This window comes from Tetrao urogallus (genome assembly GCF_951394365.1).
Source record: "Tetrao urogallus genome assembly, chromosome: 7".
NCBI lineage: Eukaryota > Metazoa > Chordata > Aves > Galliformes > Phasianidae > Tetrao > Tetrao urogallus.
This window is the reverse complement of record NC_136820.1, coordinates 11,087,789-11,105,593: the sequence shown is the minus strand read 5'-3', so window position 1 is coordinate 11,105,593 and position 17,805 is coordinate 11,087,789. Positions and strand designations below refer to the sequence as shown.

The following is a 17,805-nucleotide window of genomic DNA, read 5'->3' as shown; positions in this document are numbered from 1 at the left end:
TAACAGAACACATAGGTACTCTCAAGCAACTAGGATTTCATTCTCTTCTAATTTTTTTTTTTCTCCAAGTGTGAGGTACTGTGGTGGAGTCGCCGTCCCTGGTAGTGTTCAAGAGGTGCCTGGATGAGGAGCTACGAGAGATGGTTTAGTGCTTGTGGCACTGATAGGAATGGGAGGGTGGTTGGACTGGATGATCTTGCAGGTCATTTCCAACCTTGTGATTCTGTACTCACTAAAACTAATTTATCAACCTTCCATCATTACTCAGAGATCCAAATCCCCAAGTTAGACAATACTAGTAACCTAACACCAAAATGATTAGAGAGATTTACTTGAATTTTTTCATTGTAGCCTTTCATTCCAGGATTAAAAATATAAATATTGCAACCTCTCAAAGTCTTCTATGGAAAACCAACAAATCACCACTGTAGTTCTGAAAAGGAACTTTCAGCTAAAGACCAATTCTCCACACGAAATATATGCGTATGTTTACCCTTAAGTAATCACCTACTGATTTGTTACTTTCACAGACCAGGTTTTAAGAATTGCAAAGAACCAGCATCATTTATAGGCATTTCAAATCAGATCTCCCTCCTTCAACTAAGGGATGTATTAAAAAGAGTTTCTGTTTCAGTATACAGAAGACATCCTTTAAGGGTTTATAAAAGAAATGTCCCCATTACACTCTCAACGGATAACTGTCTCACTCTTAAAACTTGTTGCCAATTTTCAAAATGTTTTCTTATTTCTTACTTATGTCAAAGTAACCCTTTCCCACATGGACATCAACCGAAATCCACATCTTTCTTTACAGATGCCCTCAGAAGGCAAGCTCACTGCACACAAGTGTAAGCAATAACAGCAACTTTGGTAAATCTCATACTATGGCCACCAACAAATTCCTGAGATCAAGCCAAACAGCAGTCATTGAACTCCAGTGGGAAAAAAAAACAACAAAACAAAACAACAGATCTGTTCCAGTTCTTCCATTCATGGAATACTGCTGAGTATTAAGGCATGGACATATGAAAAATAGCCTATGCCTCCAGGCTTCTTTAATCCTGAAACATTACAAAAAAAAAAAATCAATGATCTTTTATAATTATCAACTAGCATCTTCAGGAACATCCAAAAGTTCCCAAAAGAAGCCTAAAATTCCTGTTGATCTTTACAAAAGCACACTATTTTCCTCCCTTGTGGAGGTCTAGCTGTACCTGACCTTTCCAGCAGCTGCATCAAATTAGAAATCAGTAAACTGGGAGATCTGTCAATAAAATAAATCTCCTTTTATTGTTGTTGTGATTTTTATTTTGCTTTTTTTTCCCCCCTATGAGGAACAAAAGAGTCAGTACAATTTCCGTGCTGTGTAGTGAGAATACCATTTAAACTTGTTTCTTTGCTTTCTAGAACTGTGTAGATATTGTACCATTCATTCTATTAATCCTATAATCTACAACAGCAGTTTCTGTTTTGGAAGACATCTCCCTAGGGCAGTATGAAGGCTACAGAAGACTAACAGCTGTCTAATCTTTCAGGGAGATCCTCCAGCTCAAGCCTGAGAACAAGTGAATGCTGAACTTGTTCTGCTAACAAAAGACCTCAGTCTGACATGCTGTCGCCTGGTACTTTCCACAAAACTTGGTAGGGCAGACTGAAATTCTGCTCTTGGTGTAAAACTGATCCTTAGCTAAAATTGTGACCAAAACAAAGATGCGTGTAGAAGGGTTGTATAACACACATGTGAATTAAATATTTACACAAAAGCGAGTGCTTTTGGATTCAAGACAAGTTAGGGAATGGAGTTCAAAGCACTTAACGATGACCTTCAGAAAGAAAAATAAAAACTTCAATTCATTAGTCAGGATTTTGCACAACAAAATTCATGTAAGTTGCTCTAGATGTTGAGATAAACTAATATTTTCATACTATCAGCTAGGTTTTTTTCACTCAAGTAACATACAATAGTAATACTTCACGGGAAAAAAAAAAGTTAAATAATTTAAGCTCTTTAGAAGAGAGAAACATTTCAGACATGCTTACGTTATCTCCGCAGGTTACTCTACCTGCAACACCAGTGTGATTGTAAAGCCTGAAGTTTTTTTGTGGTTTTTTGTTTTTTGTTTTTTTGTTTTTGTTTTTGTTTTTGTTTTTGTTTTTTGTTTTGTTTTTTTTTTACTCTTGACCTAGCCTGGTCTGTCATAAACCAATCCAGCAAAATAAAATAGCAAGCCTTCTGGAATACATTCAAATTACTAAAAAACAACACAGTCTTCTAATCCATTAATCTTGTGGAAAGAACAAAGGCTCAGTCTTATGTATATACAAGATCGATTTAGATGAAAAAAATTAGATCTCAAATGTATTAATCTGAACAGCTACAAAGTTATTTCTTGTTTGTTTTAAAAAGACAGGCTTCTTGCACATAAGCAATTTATAAAGCTATCAGTTACTATAACCTTTATTATCAATCCCCATTCCCTCAGGGACAGTTTTACTGAAAGAAAACGAAAGTACAACAAGAAAAAAGAAAGCCTCCTATAGTACTACTAGATTTATAGACGAGCCAGTGAAAAAAACAAGTATAAAATGCATTCCAATATAAATGCAGATGCTGGGTTTCACCTCTTAACCATGCCCCCTCAGAGCAAGCAAGTACGAATTTTGTTTCATTCCCTTTTCAATCTTCATACATTTCTTTAACTACGCAGGGAACAAAACTTCCTTCATCAAACCTAAGAAACCCCAGTACTAGGGAAATACCTTGTAGAATATGACTTCACTAAAAATCTTACATTCACAAGAAAGATGTGTTATATACAATACCTCCAATCAAATTTAAAGGGAAAAAAAATCCAAAAAATAGAAGGCAACTCCAGCTACTGCCCAATAGCTTGCCTCAGTACCCAGATACATGGCAGAGGCCCATCCTAAGTAAGGTTAACAGTAAGTTGTTATCATAGAACGGCTTGGGTTGAAAGGGACCGTAAAGATCATTCAGTTCCAACCTCAATGCTGTGGGCCAAGTTGCCAAACAAGTGACAACTGACTTAGAGCTCTTCCAGGACAGTGAGAAAAATAACACTGACTAGTTACGGTGTTTTCTTCCCCTCCCCCCCCTTAAGTTGAAATGCATATATTCCAACAATTGGAATAGCAAAATCAGAACTCATTCTCCCCCACAAAATTCACTCTTTCTTCCAGGGGGGAGGGAGAAGAAGAAATACACAGAATCATAGAATGGCCTGTGGCAAAAAGGACCTTAAGGATCATCTAGATTCAACCACCCTCCTGTAGGCAGGGTCGCCAACCACCAGATCAGGCTGCCCAGAGCCACAGCCAGCCTGGCCTTGAATGCCTCCAGGGATGGGGCATCCACAGCCTCCTTGGGCAACCTGTTCCAGTGCCTCACCACCCTCTAAGTGAAAAATGTCCTCGTAATACCTAACCTAAATCTTCCCATCTTAATCCATCCCCCCTTGTTCTATCACTATCACATGGCTTCATTTTTAATAGGTTTATTAGTAAACTGAACAAAGCTACTGATGTTCTTAACAGAAGCAAGTGTAATGGCACAGCAATATACCAAAAGCACTTCTGTGTAAAAAGGAAATATTTACTTTATGACTCTCAGCCCTAAGGAAAACCCTGCAACATTTCTAAAAAGATAACAGTCAGAAAAAAGCATGCATCTTAAATAAACTGCACTTAACAATAGGAACAAACAAAACACCAAAATCCACACAGCTCTCAGCATGCAGGGTCACAAAAAAAAAAGCAAAAAGATCACTGAAGTTTTTACAGACCCTCCTTTCACACATGAATCAACATATTGTTGTGTTTTCCATCCTGGCTTTGAAAGCAATTAAGCGAAATTAAATATTTACATGTTTTGCTCTTTTTCTGCAACATAAATGATGGATCTGATCTCAGCACTACAGAATGCAAAATTATCTGTTTCAGAAGTACTTTAGAACACTAGTTTCTGAATTTTAACCTTGTCATGAAAAACTGATGCTATTTCGAAAGGTTAATCCCTCAGTAAGCTTCATACAGCTCAAAGCATTTTTCTTACATTAATTCATAACATATCGGATTCACCTACCTTGAGGTTCCTCCAAATTTTTAACTTTTAAAGTCAAATATTTCATTCATTTCAGTTTAAAAAAGGGATGTCATACTGTGTCAAAGATAGCATGATAACAAAAAAAAAATTCTGTATTTTCATTTTTCTGCTTCCACTTATTAGAAGGAAACAGGCAGCAGAGCCCAGTTGAAACTACAAGATTAACAAAACTTTGAGTAGGAAGAGTGAGATCTACCCGCAGGAAGTCCTTAAGCTACATTAAAAAAAAAAAAAAAAAAAAAAAGTGAAACTAATAATAAGAAAATAGATTGCCAATGTCTGTAAAAGCTGACAAGAAATCTCTCTCTCCTGAGACAAACGAAATCACAAATGAGCTGTAAGTGTGCTAGTTAAACTTCTGAGCCTTCCAGAGAAAGTTTATCCAGCCCACCTCATGGCAGCTGTCAAAGCTGCCTTTTGTACCGCTGGGACTGGAGGAGAAGAGCCTCCCGCAGGCCCCAGCGCAGCTCAGCGCCCCGCACCTGCTCTGCCCGCCGGCTGCAGCGCGCCTGGAGGGGCTCCTGCCGGAGCTGTCCAGGGCGCGGGTGCTGAACGGGCCGTGGGCTGCCCGAGGCGGCCTTCTGCGGGTTAAGGCCAGCCTCTGCTGAGCTTTGGGGAGTAACTGAACACTGAACCGGTTTTCCTTGATCATCAATCTGCTGTTAAACCAGCTCAAAGCACACTTAGACAGGTACTACAACGATGACATGAAGAAATACATTAACATATGTCAATCCAATCAGAATCAAGTCCTCTGAAAAGGTTGTGGGGTTTTTTTTGGTTTTTGTTTTTTTTTTTGTTTGTTTTTTTGTTTTGTTTTTTTTAGCACTTGCTCTTCAGGCAACATTCACAACTTGAAGCAAAGACACTACTTTCAGTTTGCATAAAGTTTGATGAGATACACAGAAGCATAAAATCACCGTAAATCACCTCTATCTATACAACACTAGTGCCTTTCATATACAGTCACAACTGCATATTTGTGCTACAGAAAGTTTTTTTCAAGTACAGTTAGATGCTTAGAATTTAAAAAAAAAAAAAAAAGCTACAGCTGGCTTCCTTGTTGGATGGAAAGAAATAGTTTCAAGCTTACCAGTTGTAGAGAAAGACAATAGTAAATATATCTGCTTTAAACCAGTTCAGGATCATCCACACAAGACAGAGATCACCGTCTCATAATAAACAAGGAACTGTTTATCCATTTCCAAGGACCAAGGCAACACCAAAGGAGGCGACCTCCAAGTAGAGATCCCTCTCTGGTGGCAGCCAGCCCTTAAATGAGGTTAGGGACGGGTAGAGACTGGCTCCATTTCTGCCTGTCACACAGGTGTATTGCTTCCACCTGTGCTCCCATGGCTGGCAATACCCACTTACCAGGTGCTCAGTTACTGGTTCAGGCCATGACTTATTCCCATACACCAGTCAACCCAAACAGTAATGTAACACAACTCTCTTTAGCAAGTTAATTTTTAAAGAGCTCTGTTATCAATCAAACCTCCTAGATCTGGCTAGGCAGACAATCACTGACAGAAACAGCACTGAAGTGTTTTAAGATAGTTTTTTGTTGTTAAATATTGGCTGTCTCATTACTACCCTGGTCCTTCTTTGTCAAACACCTAGCAAATTAGAGCTTTCTACAAGCTTAACTCAAAGTAGATACAAAAACGGAGATACTAAACAGCACAGTAAATGTCTTTTCAGATACATTTTGAGACTATAAGAGTTGCTGAAATCGTATCTAACAGCTAGAATGGACTAAATCTATCCTACACTTCAGTGCTGAAAAGGAACCGTTAACCTCAAGGTCCCCTCAAACACCATGATCATCAACAAAAAATACACTCCACTCACCTCATTACCTTTCCTTAAATGTTTTTGTAACCCTTTTGCATAAACTTTCAAAGGAAAAGACATTGTCTGCCTACAAGCCTAAAAACAAACATGAAATTGTATTTACAATGTTAAGAGCAAGGCCCATTGTTTTCCAGCACAGTGCAAACAAAGGAAGATGCAGTGTTGAGGTACTGTATATACATCAGGAACTGGCTGAAGTTAGTGAAGTATCTTTCTTCTGTCCATACCCCTCTGTGGAGCAGTAACAGTGGAGATATTCCTGGGCCATTTAAATGAGGCTTATTTTTCATACAATTCACTGAATTTCAGGGTTAGGAAGGCATCAATAAAAATAGCCTGCTGTTTAGTAAGAATTTCAGAAGAAAAAAAAAAAACCACAAAAAAGACTATAAATGTCCTATAAATCTCTCTATACTATACCTTATTTTTCAAGGCAGATTTGTGAATATGACAAAAATTTTGCATGCACAGGATTCATTGATTTAATTACAGGGGCTTGATACACAAACAATTATTTTGGCATGTTTAACTTCAACGATCCTCCCCATAACAACTGGGGGTAAAGAATAAAAAAAAAAAAGAAACATAATCCAAAACTACATCTGTCTAGGAAAAAAAAACACTGGAGACACTTTTCTTTTATGGTTTTGATTGCGTTTTTGTTTGTTTTCAAACATAGATGGATGTTAAAAGTGCTCCTAAATTAGAACTTCCGTAGATTTTTTTGTTTTGTTTTCAATAGTACTTCAGTACTGGCACAATAAGTTCAATAGTTTTTCCACACAGCAGGGCAGAGAAAAGGAAATTAAAAGGAGAGGTTCTTGATAAGCAATACGTATAGCTTTAGTGCGTTAAGGATCACAGATTAAGAAACTGGACAACAAAACTGTATTAACACATGTCTGTGCATCCTGCTTCCTTCTAAATAAGAATAATGTAACCCACACCACCGTTCTACACATGTTCTCTTGCTTACAAATTTGGCATGCTTTCATAAGATCTATTTTGTAGCTAATATTTTCTGGGGGTACTTACGTTTTTCACTTATTTTCATTCTGAATCTCTGTGGATTTGTCGGGTCATCCACACATTCGATATACACATTTGTTCTAAACATATTTCAAAGAATACTTGCATGCTATGGCTAACGCAGTTTTAGAATTAAGAACAGGACACAGCTGTTAAACAGCTGAGAAATAGTCAAAATCCATGATGAGACAAAGAAGATAAATAAGAGACCTTAGAGATGTATCTTACAATTAGTATTATGTTGCAGCATGTACTCTTAAAACAGTTTAAAAACATCACGTTAAATCAAATAAAGAGATTTTACTACTTGTAAGTACTTGAGAGCCTTCCTTATGCTGACTTCTGCTTCCTTAACCTGCAAGCTGAGGCCTTCATAAATGAAAGGAAACTGAGAATATCCCCCAGTTTATACCATCTCATGCAGACCAGAATACCTTCTGACTTCCCATTCTCAGCTGTTTATATCAGAGTTAGAGTAATTACCAGTATTAAAAGGCAGAACTCCATTAATCCAGCATCCTGTTTCTCAACATAGCTAGTAATCAAGAAGCATCACCAAATTACAACAGTTATGTAGCTTTTCTGACACTCTTGCATAACACCATGCTTACACCCATTAACTACACCTGCCATTTTCATTCGTTAACTAATAAACTACCGGCACAACTGCAGATACGGAAGAAAAAAATCTGTAGATACAAAATGCAAAAACTACCTCTTTAGTACACTTTCTGGATACCTCTAGCTCTACTGTTGAGTACACATTTTGCACCAACAAAATACCAAGCTAAAATACAAAATCTGTATGCTAGTATTCTTGTCAGTAGCTAAAAATTAAAAAAAAATTTAATTAAAAATTTTTAATTAAAAAAAAAAACCTCCTCTAAAACGGAGGTCAAAATCATTAAAACACTATTAAAATCAAGCAACACTCACATATAAATAACTATTTTGAAGATAAAGACTGCCACGTCTGTTACAGTAAACATGAGGCAGGTTATACTTAGCATTGATAAGGACTATTTGTTTGCAGATTTTTTATTTTTTTTCCCAAAGTGTAGAAAAGAATCTGTAGGAAAGAATTCTCAGACTCATGACTTTCCTAGCCCTACTGAAAGCAGGAACTGCAGGAAATATTTTATTCTGTCATTTAGTAGAAAAGAAGTGCAGAAATATTCAATGAGCTTTAAAAAACAATTACCCAATAGTCACAATTACCATGACCAAAACTTAAAGGTGGCCAGACCCTAAAAGAAAATGAACACTCCACAGAATTTAAGAACTAGAACGCTTCCGACAGACAACCACTCTGAGACCTTATGCTTCCTGACAGTTCAAACTTGCCTACCTGTGTGGACAGGATCAAACAATCTCCATATTGCTGTCAGCCCAAGTAGTCTTCATAAAGCTTAGATCTCATCCACTTTTCACAAATCAACAGTTTTCTCCAACATATTATATTGTTTAGCATCAAGAAATGACACAAGTCTGAAACTTTTTTGAACACTTTTCCTGAAAGCAAAAGGTTCAATCATTAAGTACATTTAAAATGTTGATCACTAGCATGACAGACACCTGTTGACAAGAAGTCATATGTAACCACCAAAGTCCACTAGACAGACTAAATCAGAATAGCCATTATGCACGTTCAGATGATGTGCCAGCACTGACATAGCATGCAATCACCTAGCATTGATAACACCCTAGTCACTCAACTAACCTCTCATAACTAGAAATTTCACCTTCAATTTTTTAAACAGTAATGAAATCACACTATAAATCAATCTGACATACACAGTAATTACAGCAGCCCAACTAGGAAGCGTTTTGATATTTTCAAAAACTAATTGCAGTTAAACTGCAGCTAAATAATTGCATTATATAAGTGACACCTGGCATGGAAAGCCAAACAAATTGTAACTGCTCATTTTTTCCTGACATTATTCTTAGATGAATGTCTTGTAAGTTACTAGAAGACACGCAAAGCGCATGCCAAATGAGAACGCTGTATTTATAGCGCACTAAGTCAGTCAGCAAACAGAATCTACTAAAAATATCCACAATGGTATGCAGCACACCCACTCTTTGGGGACTATTCACAGTCTGGGGTGGTCTGATTTTTAGACAGAGCAAACAAGGATGAAGAAAATAAGCCAGGTAGGTCAATTTCTGGAGAAGTCTGCGAGTTACAGTAGAATCACACAAGTTTGCATTCCATCTGGCAAACACAGAACCACAGAATGGTTTGGGTTGGAAGGAACCTTTAAAATCACCTAGTTCCGATCCCCCTGCTATAGGCAAGGCAGGGACACCTCCCTCTAGACCAGGTCGCTCAAAGCCCCATCCAGCCTGGGCTTCAATGCCTCCAGGGTGGGAGCATCCACAACCTCTCTGGGTAATTCCACACCCTACAAGATTTTTCTATGTGCTTCCTGATCTCCCCGGTCAATACAGTGCAATTTAAACACTGAGAGCAGAAACAGCACATGCTGCTGAGCAAAAGCAAGAGCAATCTTCATTCCTACTACAGCTTACGCTCCCGTTTTTGCAGGTGTCAGGAATTTGAAGCCTATCAAATAACAGGCACCAGGCAGCTCTGGATACACACCAAGACATCTTTATGAAAGTCACAATGATCACTTACAAAGGAAAGGCAGCCTTAGAAACAGAGGTGTTTGTTTAGGAGATATCTAAGCAGAGAGCTTGGATATTTCCTGTATGCTTATGAAACACTGTTTTGATCTTATTCAGGTTTTTGTTTTGTTTTTATTATTGTTTTTTTAACAGTAATTATTTTCTTCTGATTTATCAGGCACACATCTTTTAAAATATTTCAAAACAAAAATTCAGAGAAATTAAGGGTTTCTCACTTTTCCTTTTCAAAGGTTAAGAACATGCAAGAACAACGCGTTCCATTACCACAGTAATGGAACCACAGTAAATGAACAGAATATGCAGAAATGAGCTTGGGTCTCTCCTGAAACTAATTAAAGCACTAATGACCAGAAGACATTTCAGAAGAATCTTGAAAATAATGCAAAAGTTTGGTTCATGTATCTGCAAGGAGCACAGAAAACCTACCCCAAAAATCTTCCTAACATTATTCCTAAAGGTTTCGTGCAAGGATCAGACAGCAAATCAAGAACATCTACATGATGAACTTTTCCATGAACAACTGCCAAGAACAGGAGAGAACTTACCCAAGCAGATGGGCAGGCAATGTGTTATAAAAATAGTTCTGAATTTTCAGCAGTGACAAAAGGCTTTCTTTACCAGACAAAGAAATGACATGGAAGGCTGTTGGAGTGTAGTCTGCAATTACACAGGAACACACGGAGAGACATACTGTCAGGATACCAGAGTTGGATGAGGAAGAAATTAAAGAGGAAGGCCCTCTTTGAACTGGCACTCTAAAGGCTGTCAGATGTTATCGCCACCCTGACAGCCAGAAGAAATGTTTGTATATGGCATTATAATTAAGCTGTTTCCTTTTATTCAGATCATTAACTATTTAAGTTTTTCTTCTAAATGAAGTACAGCCATTCTTACTATTCGGTTTCCTCTATCCTCTTTTGTTTACCAGGCAGGAGGAAGAAAAGAAAAGCAGCCCTCTACTCTATCACTTGCCTTTGGTCCAGGCACCCCAAATCCATCATCCCACAGACCTGTCTCTCTCCCCATCTGAAAGAAACTAAAACATGACCAAGAAGGTTCACCAGCACTACTGGCAGACCCAGGCAGTGCTCCTTAGTTCTCTTAGCTCATCTATCCAAACACGTAACATTTGAGGCTAAAACCCTCTGAGCTAAGGAAGGCAGGTGGTGGCGGTGGATTTTTTGCTTCTTTCTCTTGTCTTCAAACTGCTCCTCAGGAGAGTTTATGTCTCTGCTGACTGTCAGGAGCTCTATGTTGCCCACTATATGTAGACATGAATAACAGAAGAGCTCACTAAATGCAGGACAGTGTGACCTTGAAAGGTGATCGGATTCCTCAAACTCATCTGTCAGCACAGTTCTTCAGGAGCTCCTTATCAACAAATTTATCCTCGAACTGCTTTCCTAGCACATTGGATTTTTTTTTTAACCCATATTTTAGTTAATAGGATGCTAATACATTTCCAAAACCTCCCGTATGTTCAGCAACTGCTGAAGCAATGGCACACATCTATCTCCTTCACTCTCTGGCTTCTGTAAAGGTGTACATACGTGTATAGATACACTCCACTTTAGCCTTCCTCTATAAGAAGCACAATAAAGACAGCCTCTCATGACTATTACTCTCCTTTCCCGAAGCGTATAGACATGGTTATGACTGTGTCACTGCTGCAGCCAAGAGAACAGAAACTAATCAACTCACTAAAACAAACACAATCTCTTGGTTTTAATCGTGCTGCATCTTGGAAGACCTTTGAACAGCAACAGTAAAACTATCTCAAAATGCACACGGGATTTTTATTTTTATTATGTTCACAATATGGCATATGATATCCCTAAAGAATAAGGTAGAGTTTATTTGGAAAAGCAATAGTTTTTATTAGATGAAAACCTTACAATCTTTCCTCATTCTGAATGGGTGAAAGGTACAGAAGTATATGTTGTACTGAAGATGAACTGGCCTTCCTCAAGCATCAAAATAACAGGGTCAAACTGCAATACTAAGTTTCACTGCTCCTGAAACCAATCACAGACACACAGAGGACATCCCAAAAGTCTCAGAGCAAAGCACAGTTCCCAACACTCCTCCCAAGTGAGAGGGCAAAGACCTCACAGCTATAATCTTCACTGGCAAAACAGGATCTGCACTAAAATCTGAAGTGTTTAGGAGTTTCACACTCATGGTTTCACAAAGCAGCAGTACTTCTGAGAGAGAAGGGCAAGGAAGGGACCAGAAGATACTTGCCTCCTAAACGTAGGTATGAGAAAGATGAAGAGAACCTTTTTCCATAACCTGGAGTCATCACCTCTACTAGCTACTATTGCAAACAAATGCTACTACAAAACACATGAAGGGTTCTACCCAGAAAGCATTACCTACGGTCAGTGGCTGGCAGTAAATTCTGCACTGTAAGGTGTGCTTCATGAAAAAGCATGATTATTGTTTGGCTAAAGAAGAACATTGCAAACTTCTTTCCCCTTATAACACAGAGAAGCAACCTCATGTCAAATTCCTACTCCAAGTCTTGAAGCAGACCTGAAAGACGTCAACAGTTCTACCCGCTAATATTATGCATTTAATATCTTTCTATCCATACATCACATGAAAGTGTGTGAGACACAGACTGAAATTTCAAATAATACTTCCAAGTTCTCTTCTGAATGAATCTTACTGAAGAACTGATGTGAAAATTGATGAAAAAAAAAAAAAACACAAAATAACACGCAACATTTTTGCAATCTACAGTTGCATTTTTACACAGCTTTTCTTAAGACACTCTTGTATGTATGTAATAAGTATTAAAAAACTTTTAATCTAGTCTTCTTGCAACATTCTCAAGAAGCAATTCAATTCTGAGCACTATATGTATTACTAGCAGGTGTTTTCACCAACAATTCTCCCTGCTGTGACCACCCAGAAAAAGATCACAAAAAGAGGGATTTAAGGAGCTATCAACATTTCAAGTCAAGAAAGTAACACTTCAGCAGTTACCCAAAACAAAGAAAATTCTGAAAGAGGCTCCAGTTTGAACTGATTGTGACAAAAACAGGTTAGAGCTACAGCAGTAGCTGACAGTCTGTGCAGAAACTCTCACCGCTGAAAAACTGGGGAAAAAATGAAATTACTTGTGGATCTCAAGACCAACTCTTTAGCGTGTTGGTCTTAAGAAAAAGTAAGAATATTTACTTTGGGGCCAAGAAGGGAAGTCCTGTTCACTGAGGAACAAGACGGCAAACTACTGCTTCAAACTCCTGATAGCAGTGTTATCACCTTAAAGGAAACTGGAACTTGGCATTGTGTTGCAAGAAAATGCTTGAACATAACATGTAGGCTTGTCCTCTACATCTGGGAGTGCCGTAAGATCTCATGGAATTTGGGTCTCATTCTGCTTAGCGCTCTAAGACTACTCCAAGAGTGCTTGTAGCACAGACTTAAACACGCTTGGGGTTCTTTTATTTTGTGAGAGCAGGGCCTCAATTTGTCCGTGAATGTTAATCTGAGCTAACACACAAGGGTGCATAGCAGTATTTACTCCATTCCATTCTGACCATGAGGTACACAAGCCTGAGGTCAGACAGGACCACTAGATCCTCAGAGCTAGGCAAGGCTGCTGTCACTGCAATTCTAGTCAAAGAAACAGAGCAACTATATCATCATATCACAGAATCACAGAATCACCCGGGTTGGAAGGGACCTCAAGGATCATGTAGTTCCAACCCCCCTGCCTAGCAGGGCCACCAAACATACACATTTAGATCAGGTTGCCCAGGACCCCGTCCAACCTGGCCTTGAACACGTCCAAGGACGGGGCATCCACAACCTCCCTGGGCAGCCCGTTCCAGGGCCTAACCACTCTCCTCGTAAAGAACTTCCCCCTAACATCCAACCTAAATCTTCCCTCCTTCAACTTGGATCCATTTCCCCTAGTCCTGCTATTGTCAGCCCTTATGAAGAGTTTACTCCCCTCCTGGGTGTAGGTTCCCTTCAGGTATTGATAGGCTGCAATGAGGTCGCCCCGCAGCCTTCTCTTCTCCAGGCTGAACAAGCCCAACTCCCTCAGCCTGTCCTCATAGGGGAGGTGCTCTAGCCCCCTGATCATCTTAGTCGCCCTCCTCTGGACCCTTTCCAAAATCTCCATGTCTTTCTTGTACTGAGGGCTCCACACCTGGACACAGTACTCCAGATGGGGCCTCACAAGAGCCGAGTAGAGAGGGACAATCACTTCCCTGTTCCTGCTGACCACCCCTCTCCTGATGGAGCCCAGGATCCCATTTGCCTTTCGAGCTGCCAGAGCGCACTGCTGGCTCATGTTGAGTCTCTCGTCCATCAGGACCCCCAGGTCCTTCTCTGCCGAGCTGCTCTCAAGGACCACTCCTCCCAGCTTGTACGGGTGCCTGGGGTTCTTCCGGCCCAAATGCAAAACCTTGCACTTTGCCGTGTTGAACCTCATTAGGTTCACCCGAGCCCAGCTTTCCAGCCTGTCGAGGTCCCTCTGAATGGCATCCCTTCCTTCCACCGTATCAACCGCACCACTCAGCTTGGTGTCGTCAGCAAACTTGCTGAGGGTGCACTCAATTCCCTCATCGATGTCATTGATAAAGATGTTAAAGAGCACCGGTCCCAGTATATCCTCCCATATGTTAACATACAAAAATACAATGTTTTCTGTATTCAGTATGTTAATAACATTAATAAGCACAGTATGGATTTAAATGCATTACATTAGAGAATTAATATGTATATAGTCCTCTTCTGTATATAAAGCTGCTCAGTGAAAATGGTGATACAGTATAATTCCCTAATGGTAAATTAATTACAGTAATCAAAAAAGTACAACACCCACACATCACTGATCAGTGAAGTCAAGCAGTATTCCTAAAACTATAAACAGACAAAACTTCAATTTTTTTTTTTTTTTTTAATTTGAATAGAATCATTGTGCTAATTCTCCAAATTAATTTTGGTGTTTTCAAGACAGAAAGAAACAATTCTGTTTGGAAGTTACAAAGTTACAAAACAAGGGAAGGTACTTGAAGCTTGCATTTAATACACAAGTTAAATGCCAGATACCACACCTAGACAAGCTTGAGCTAGTTACTGTCAGGTCAAAAACACTCCTTCCAGTTATTTTTCATTATGCTGAAGATACCAAGTTATGATCTTCAGTGGGGATATGCATTCCAAGTACCTAATTGGTATGAGAAATAGAGGGAAAAAAAAAGCATGCAACTAAACTGCGATGCCTACATTCAGCATCACCTGGTTGTGTCACTGCTATCACAGAATATTAAAATTGTAAAAAAGGAGTGTTTCAAATGAGGTCTTTTTCACAAGCACTGCAGTATTCCAGTTAAACAGTTAATAACCCTGACAAGAAATACTACGATTTTTAGAACACAAAAAGCAAAAATGATTTATGATCATCTCATGACCACCTAAAGAGAGTCTATTTTAACACTTGCTACTAAAATCCCAGCATATGGCATTCCTTGTTCATTAGTGAGGAGATGAAGAGAACGCACCTCTGCTAGTGCTTCTTCTGCACCAGTAGAAATAAGCTCTGCTTCATCTCAGCCTACATCCCCTTTAATAGTACAGTTCCAGAGATTTGTAAAAGACAAACCGTAGTACAGTAATTAATACATTACGACCTGCCATTAAAAAAAACATAACAAGTTCACAGTTGTTTTGAAGAGACCTTCTTGCACGTGACCAGTTTCCTAGGTAGATTATTGCTCCTCATTCCTGCACTTATATTTAATTCAGAGCTTCCTTGAAGCAAGGCAGGCTGTCAGATAATGTTCGGGCAGGAAAAAAAAGAAGTTTTTCTTCTAAACAACATTAAAGCTATATGCTTTCATGATTCCCTTGTGCTTAGCATGAACCTCACAACACTCATCCCAGGGCATCTTTTCCTCACTAAAAGAAACACTAAAAGAAGCACCTACCTTTAGCAAGCTATCCTGATGCTACAGCAAGTACCCCTGCAACAAAGCACTACTATTCAGTAGCTTGGTGCTATGACAGCAGTAGTTTTCTTCAGGGCAAATAGTCCTTTAACATGACAGGGCTTGGCAGCTCTCTGTTGCATCCCAGCACTGCGCAGGGAGGAGATGGCTTTGGCTGCAGGCAGTGACAGCTCTGGTGCCCCCAGGTCAGTGCAGCTGTGTGCATGTGACAGAGCTCTACATGCCCCGCCAGGCTCCAATTGCCAACAGGTCGCATCAGAGGAAAGAAGGGAGCCCAGTCTGCTGCAAATGCCATGCACGAGTCCATTAATCTCAATGCAGAAATGTGGTACTTTGATGTTAGTCCCACCATCCCCAGTATAAAGCTGTTGGGGAAGCCAGGTCGGTACTCAGACTGCTTGTAAGACATTATCCTATGATACATACTGGCATTATCAAAAGAATGAGGATCAAAAGAATGAATCCACTGGAAAAGGTCACCTTGCACCTGAATGTGTGACCAGCACAAACAGCGACCTTTAGAATGAGCAGTGCTGAGAGCAGTCGGCAGCTTCCGTGCAGGCTCTTAACTAAAGGAGAGAATCCAGGCAGTAAAGGCAAACCCTACACCAGCTAAATAAATACAACTGTTAAGACAAAAAGCTGCACCCACTCGCTCCAGGTCTAACGCACTTCTCAAAGGGCCTCTGCTCCTCGGTGAGCCCGGGCCGTCGGTTCGCCTACTGCCCCTCTGCTGCCCCACGCACGTGACCGTCCCCGGGACTGCCTGCGCAGGGAAACGCCGACAGCTGCCCTTCGTGCCCCTCCTAGGGGAAATAGCAACTTTCTTTCGCTTCTCTTTTTCTTAACTCGCACAACTCACAACCCGAGAGCTTCGAAGGCACGAGCGTCAGCCAAGTAGCGATCAGCATCTAAAGAGGGGTTTGGTCCGATTTTAGAATAAACGGCCGAGACACATGATCCAATTAAATTCTAATTATGTAAGTAGTAGGCAGGAGTATTTACACAGGCGCTGATTACGGCTATTAAGGTCTAAAGTCGGCGGCCGGGAGGCTCCGCTTCCTCCTTACCGTGCCGGCCGCGCCGCCTTAGCTTTGCTTTCAGTTTTCAGCCCCCACTTTCCAAAAACTCTTCACAAACACGGGGAGACGGCGGTCCCCCAGCGGCCCGTGCGGGCTCCGGCCTCGATGGGTACGGAGAGGTCGCCCCCAAAGCCCCCCCAACCTCCTTCCCCGCGCCTCCCGCCCGCCGGGCCGCCCTTACCTCCGAACAGGTGCGGCGAGAGGTGCGCGGGCAGCGAGCCGATCACCAGCCGGGGCCCGCCGGCCGATCCGCCGCCCCCCGCGGGCCGCTCCCGGCCGCCCTCCTCCGGGGTGCTGCTCACCGAGTCCTGCGAGCCGTAGGGGCCGCTGCTGTGGGGGATGTTGAAGGCGGACTGCGCGGAGCGGGCCGCCGCGGCGCCGGCACCTCCCATGGACCTGCTGCGGGGCGCAGTGCCCGCCGCGCTTCCCGCCGCCGCCGCCGATCCGCCGGGAGCGCCGTGTGGCGCCGCCGCCAGGTGCGGGTAGCGCCCGCCCGCCGCCCGCCCGCCGGTCCCGTTAGCGCCGCCGCCGCTGGAGGAAGGTAAATCCCCGCCCGAGTACGCCCGGGTGCGGCCGTTGGCGGCGGTGGGGCTGCTCTGCTTCGCGCCCATGGTCCCGCTGCCCTTCTGAGGGGAAGGCGCCGGGCACGGGAACGCGTCGCTCGGTGCGTCGGTGCCGAGAGGAGAGAGCCGCCCGCCGCGATCCGGCTCAGCTGGCGGTCCCGGCGCGGCCGCTGCCGGCGGGTGCGGGGCGCCGCCGTGAGCCGCTCGGCACGCTGCCGCCTGCCGCCGCGCCGCCGCTCGGCCCCGCTGCCGCCATCCCGCCGCGCCGCGCTCTGTGGGGCACCGGCGGCAGCCGCCCGCCGAAGCCGCTCGCTCGCCCGCGGCGCGCCGCGCTATGCCGAGGGAGGCGGGAAGGGGCGGGCACGGCGGCGCAGCCGCTCCTCTACGCTGTCGCCATACTGGGGGCGGCCCCGCGCGGGGAGCGGGCGGCGGGTACCGTGCCGCCGCGCCTTCCTTCCCCCTGCGCGGCGGGGTGTTGGCCCCTGGAGCGGAGCGGCCCGCCCCTCTCCTCACGCGAGGTGCGAGGCGGC

At 42.2% G+C, this 17,805-nt stretch overlaps 1 protein-coding gene across 1 annotated transcript in view; it reads right to left on the bottom strand.

Moving 5' to 3' along the window:
- Positions 1-17,323, bottom strand: part of ZNRF2 (zinc and ring finger 2) — a gene marked incomplete at both ends in the record, with an annotated part of 49,832 nt that extends 32,509 nt beyond the window's left edge. The window contains one exon of the mRNA XM_079538288.1: positions 16,894-17,323. Within this exon, the coding sequence (XP_079394414.1) occupies positions 16,894-17,323 (430 nt within the window). The remainder of the gene's footprint in view (positions 1-16,893) is intronic.
- Positions 17,324-17,805: the final 482 nt, after the last annotated feature.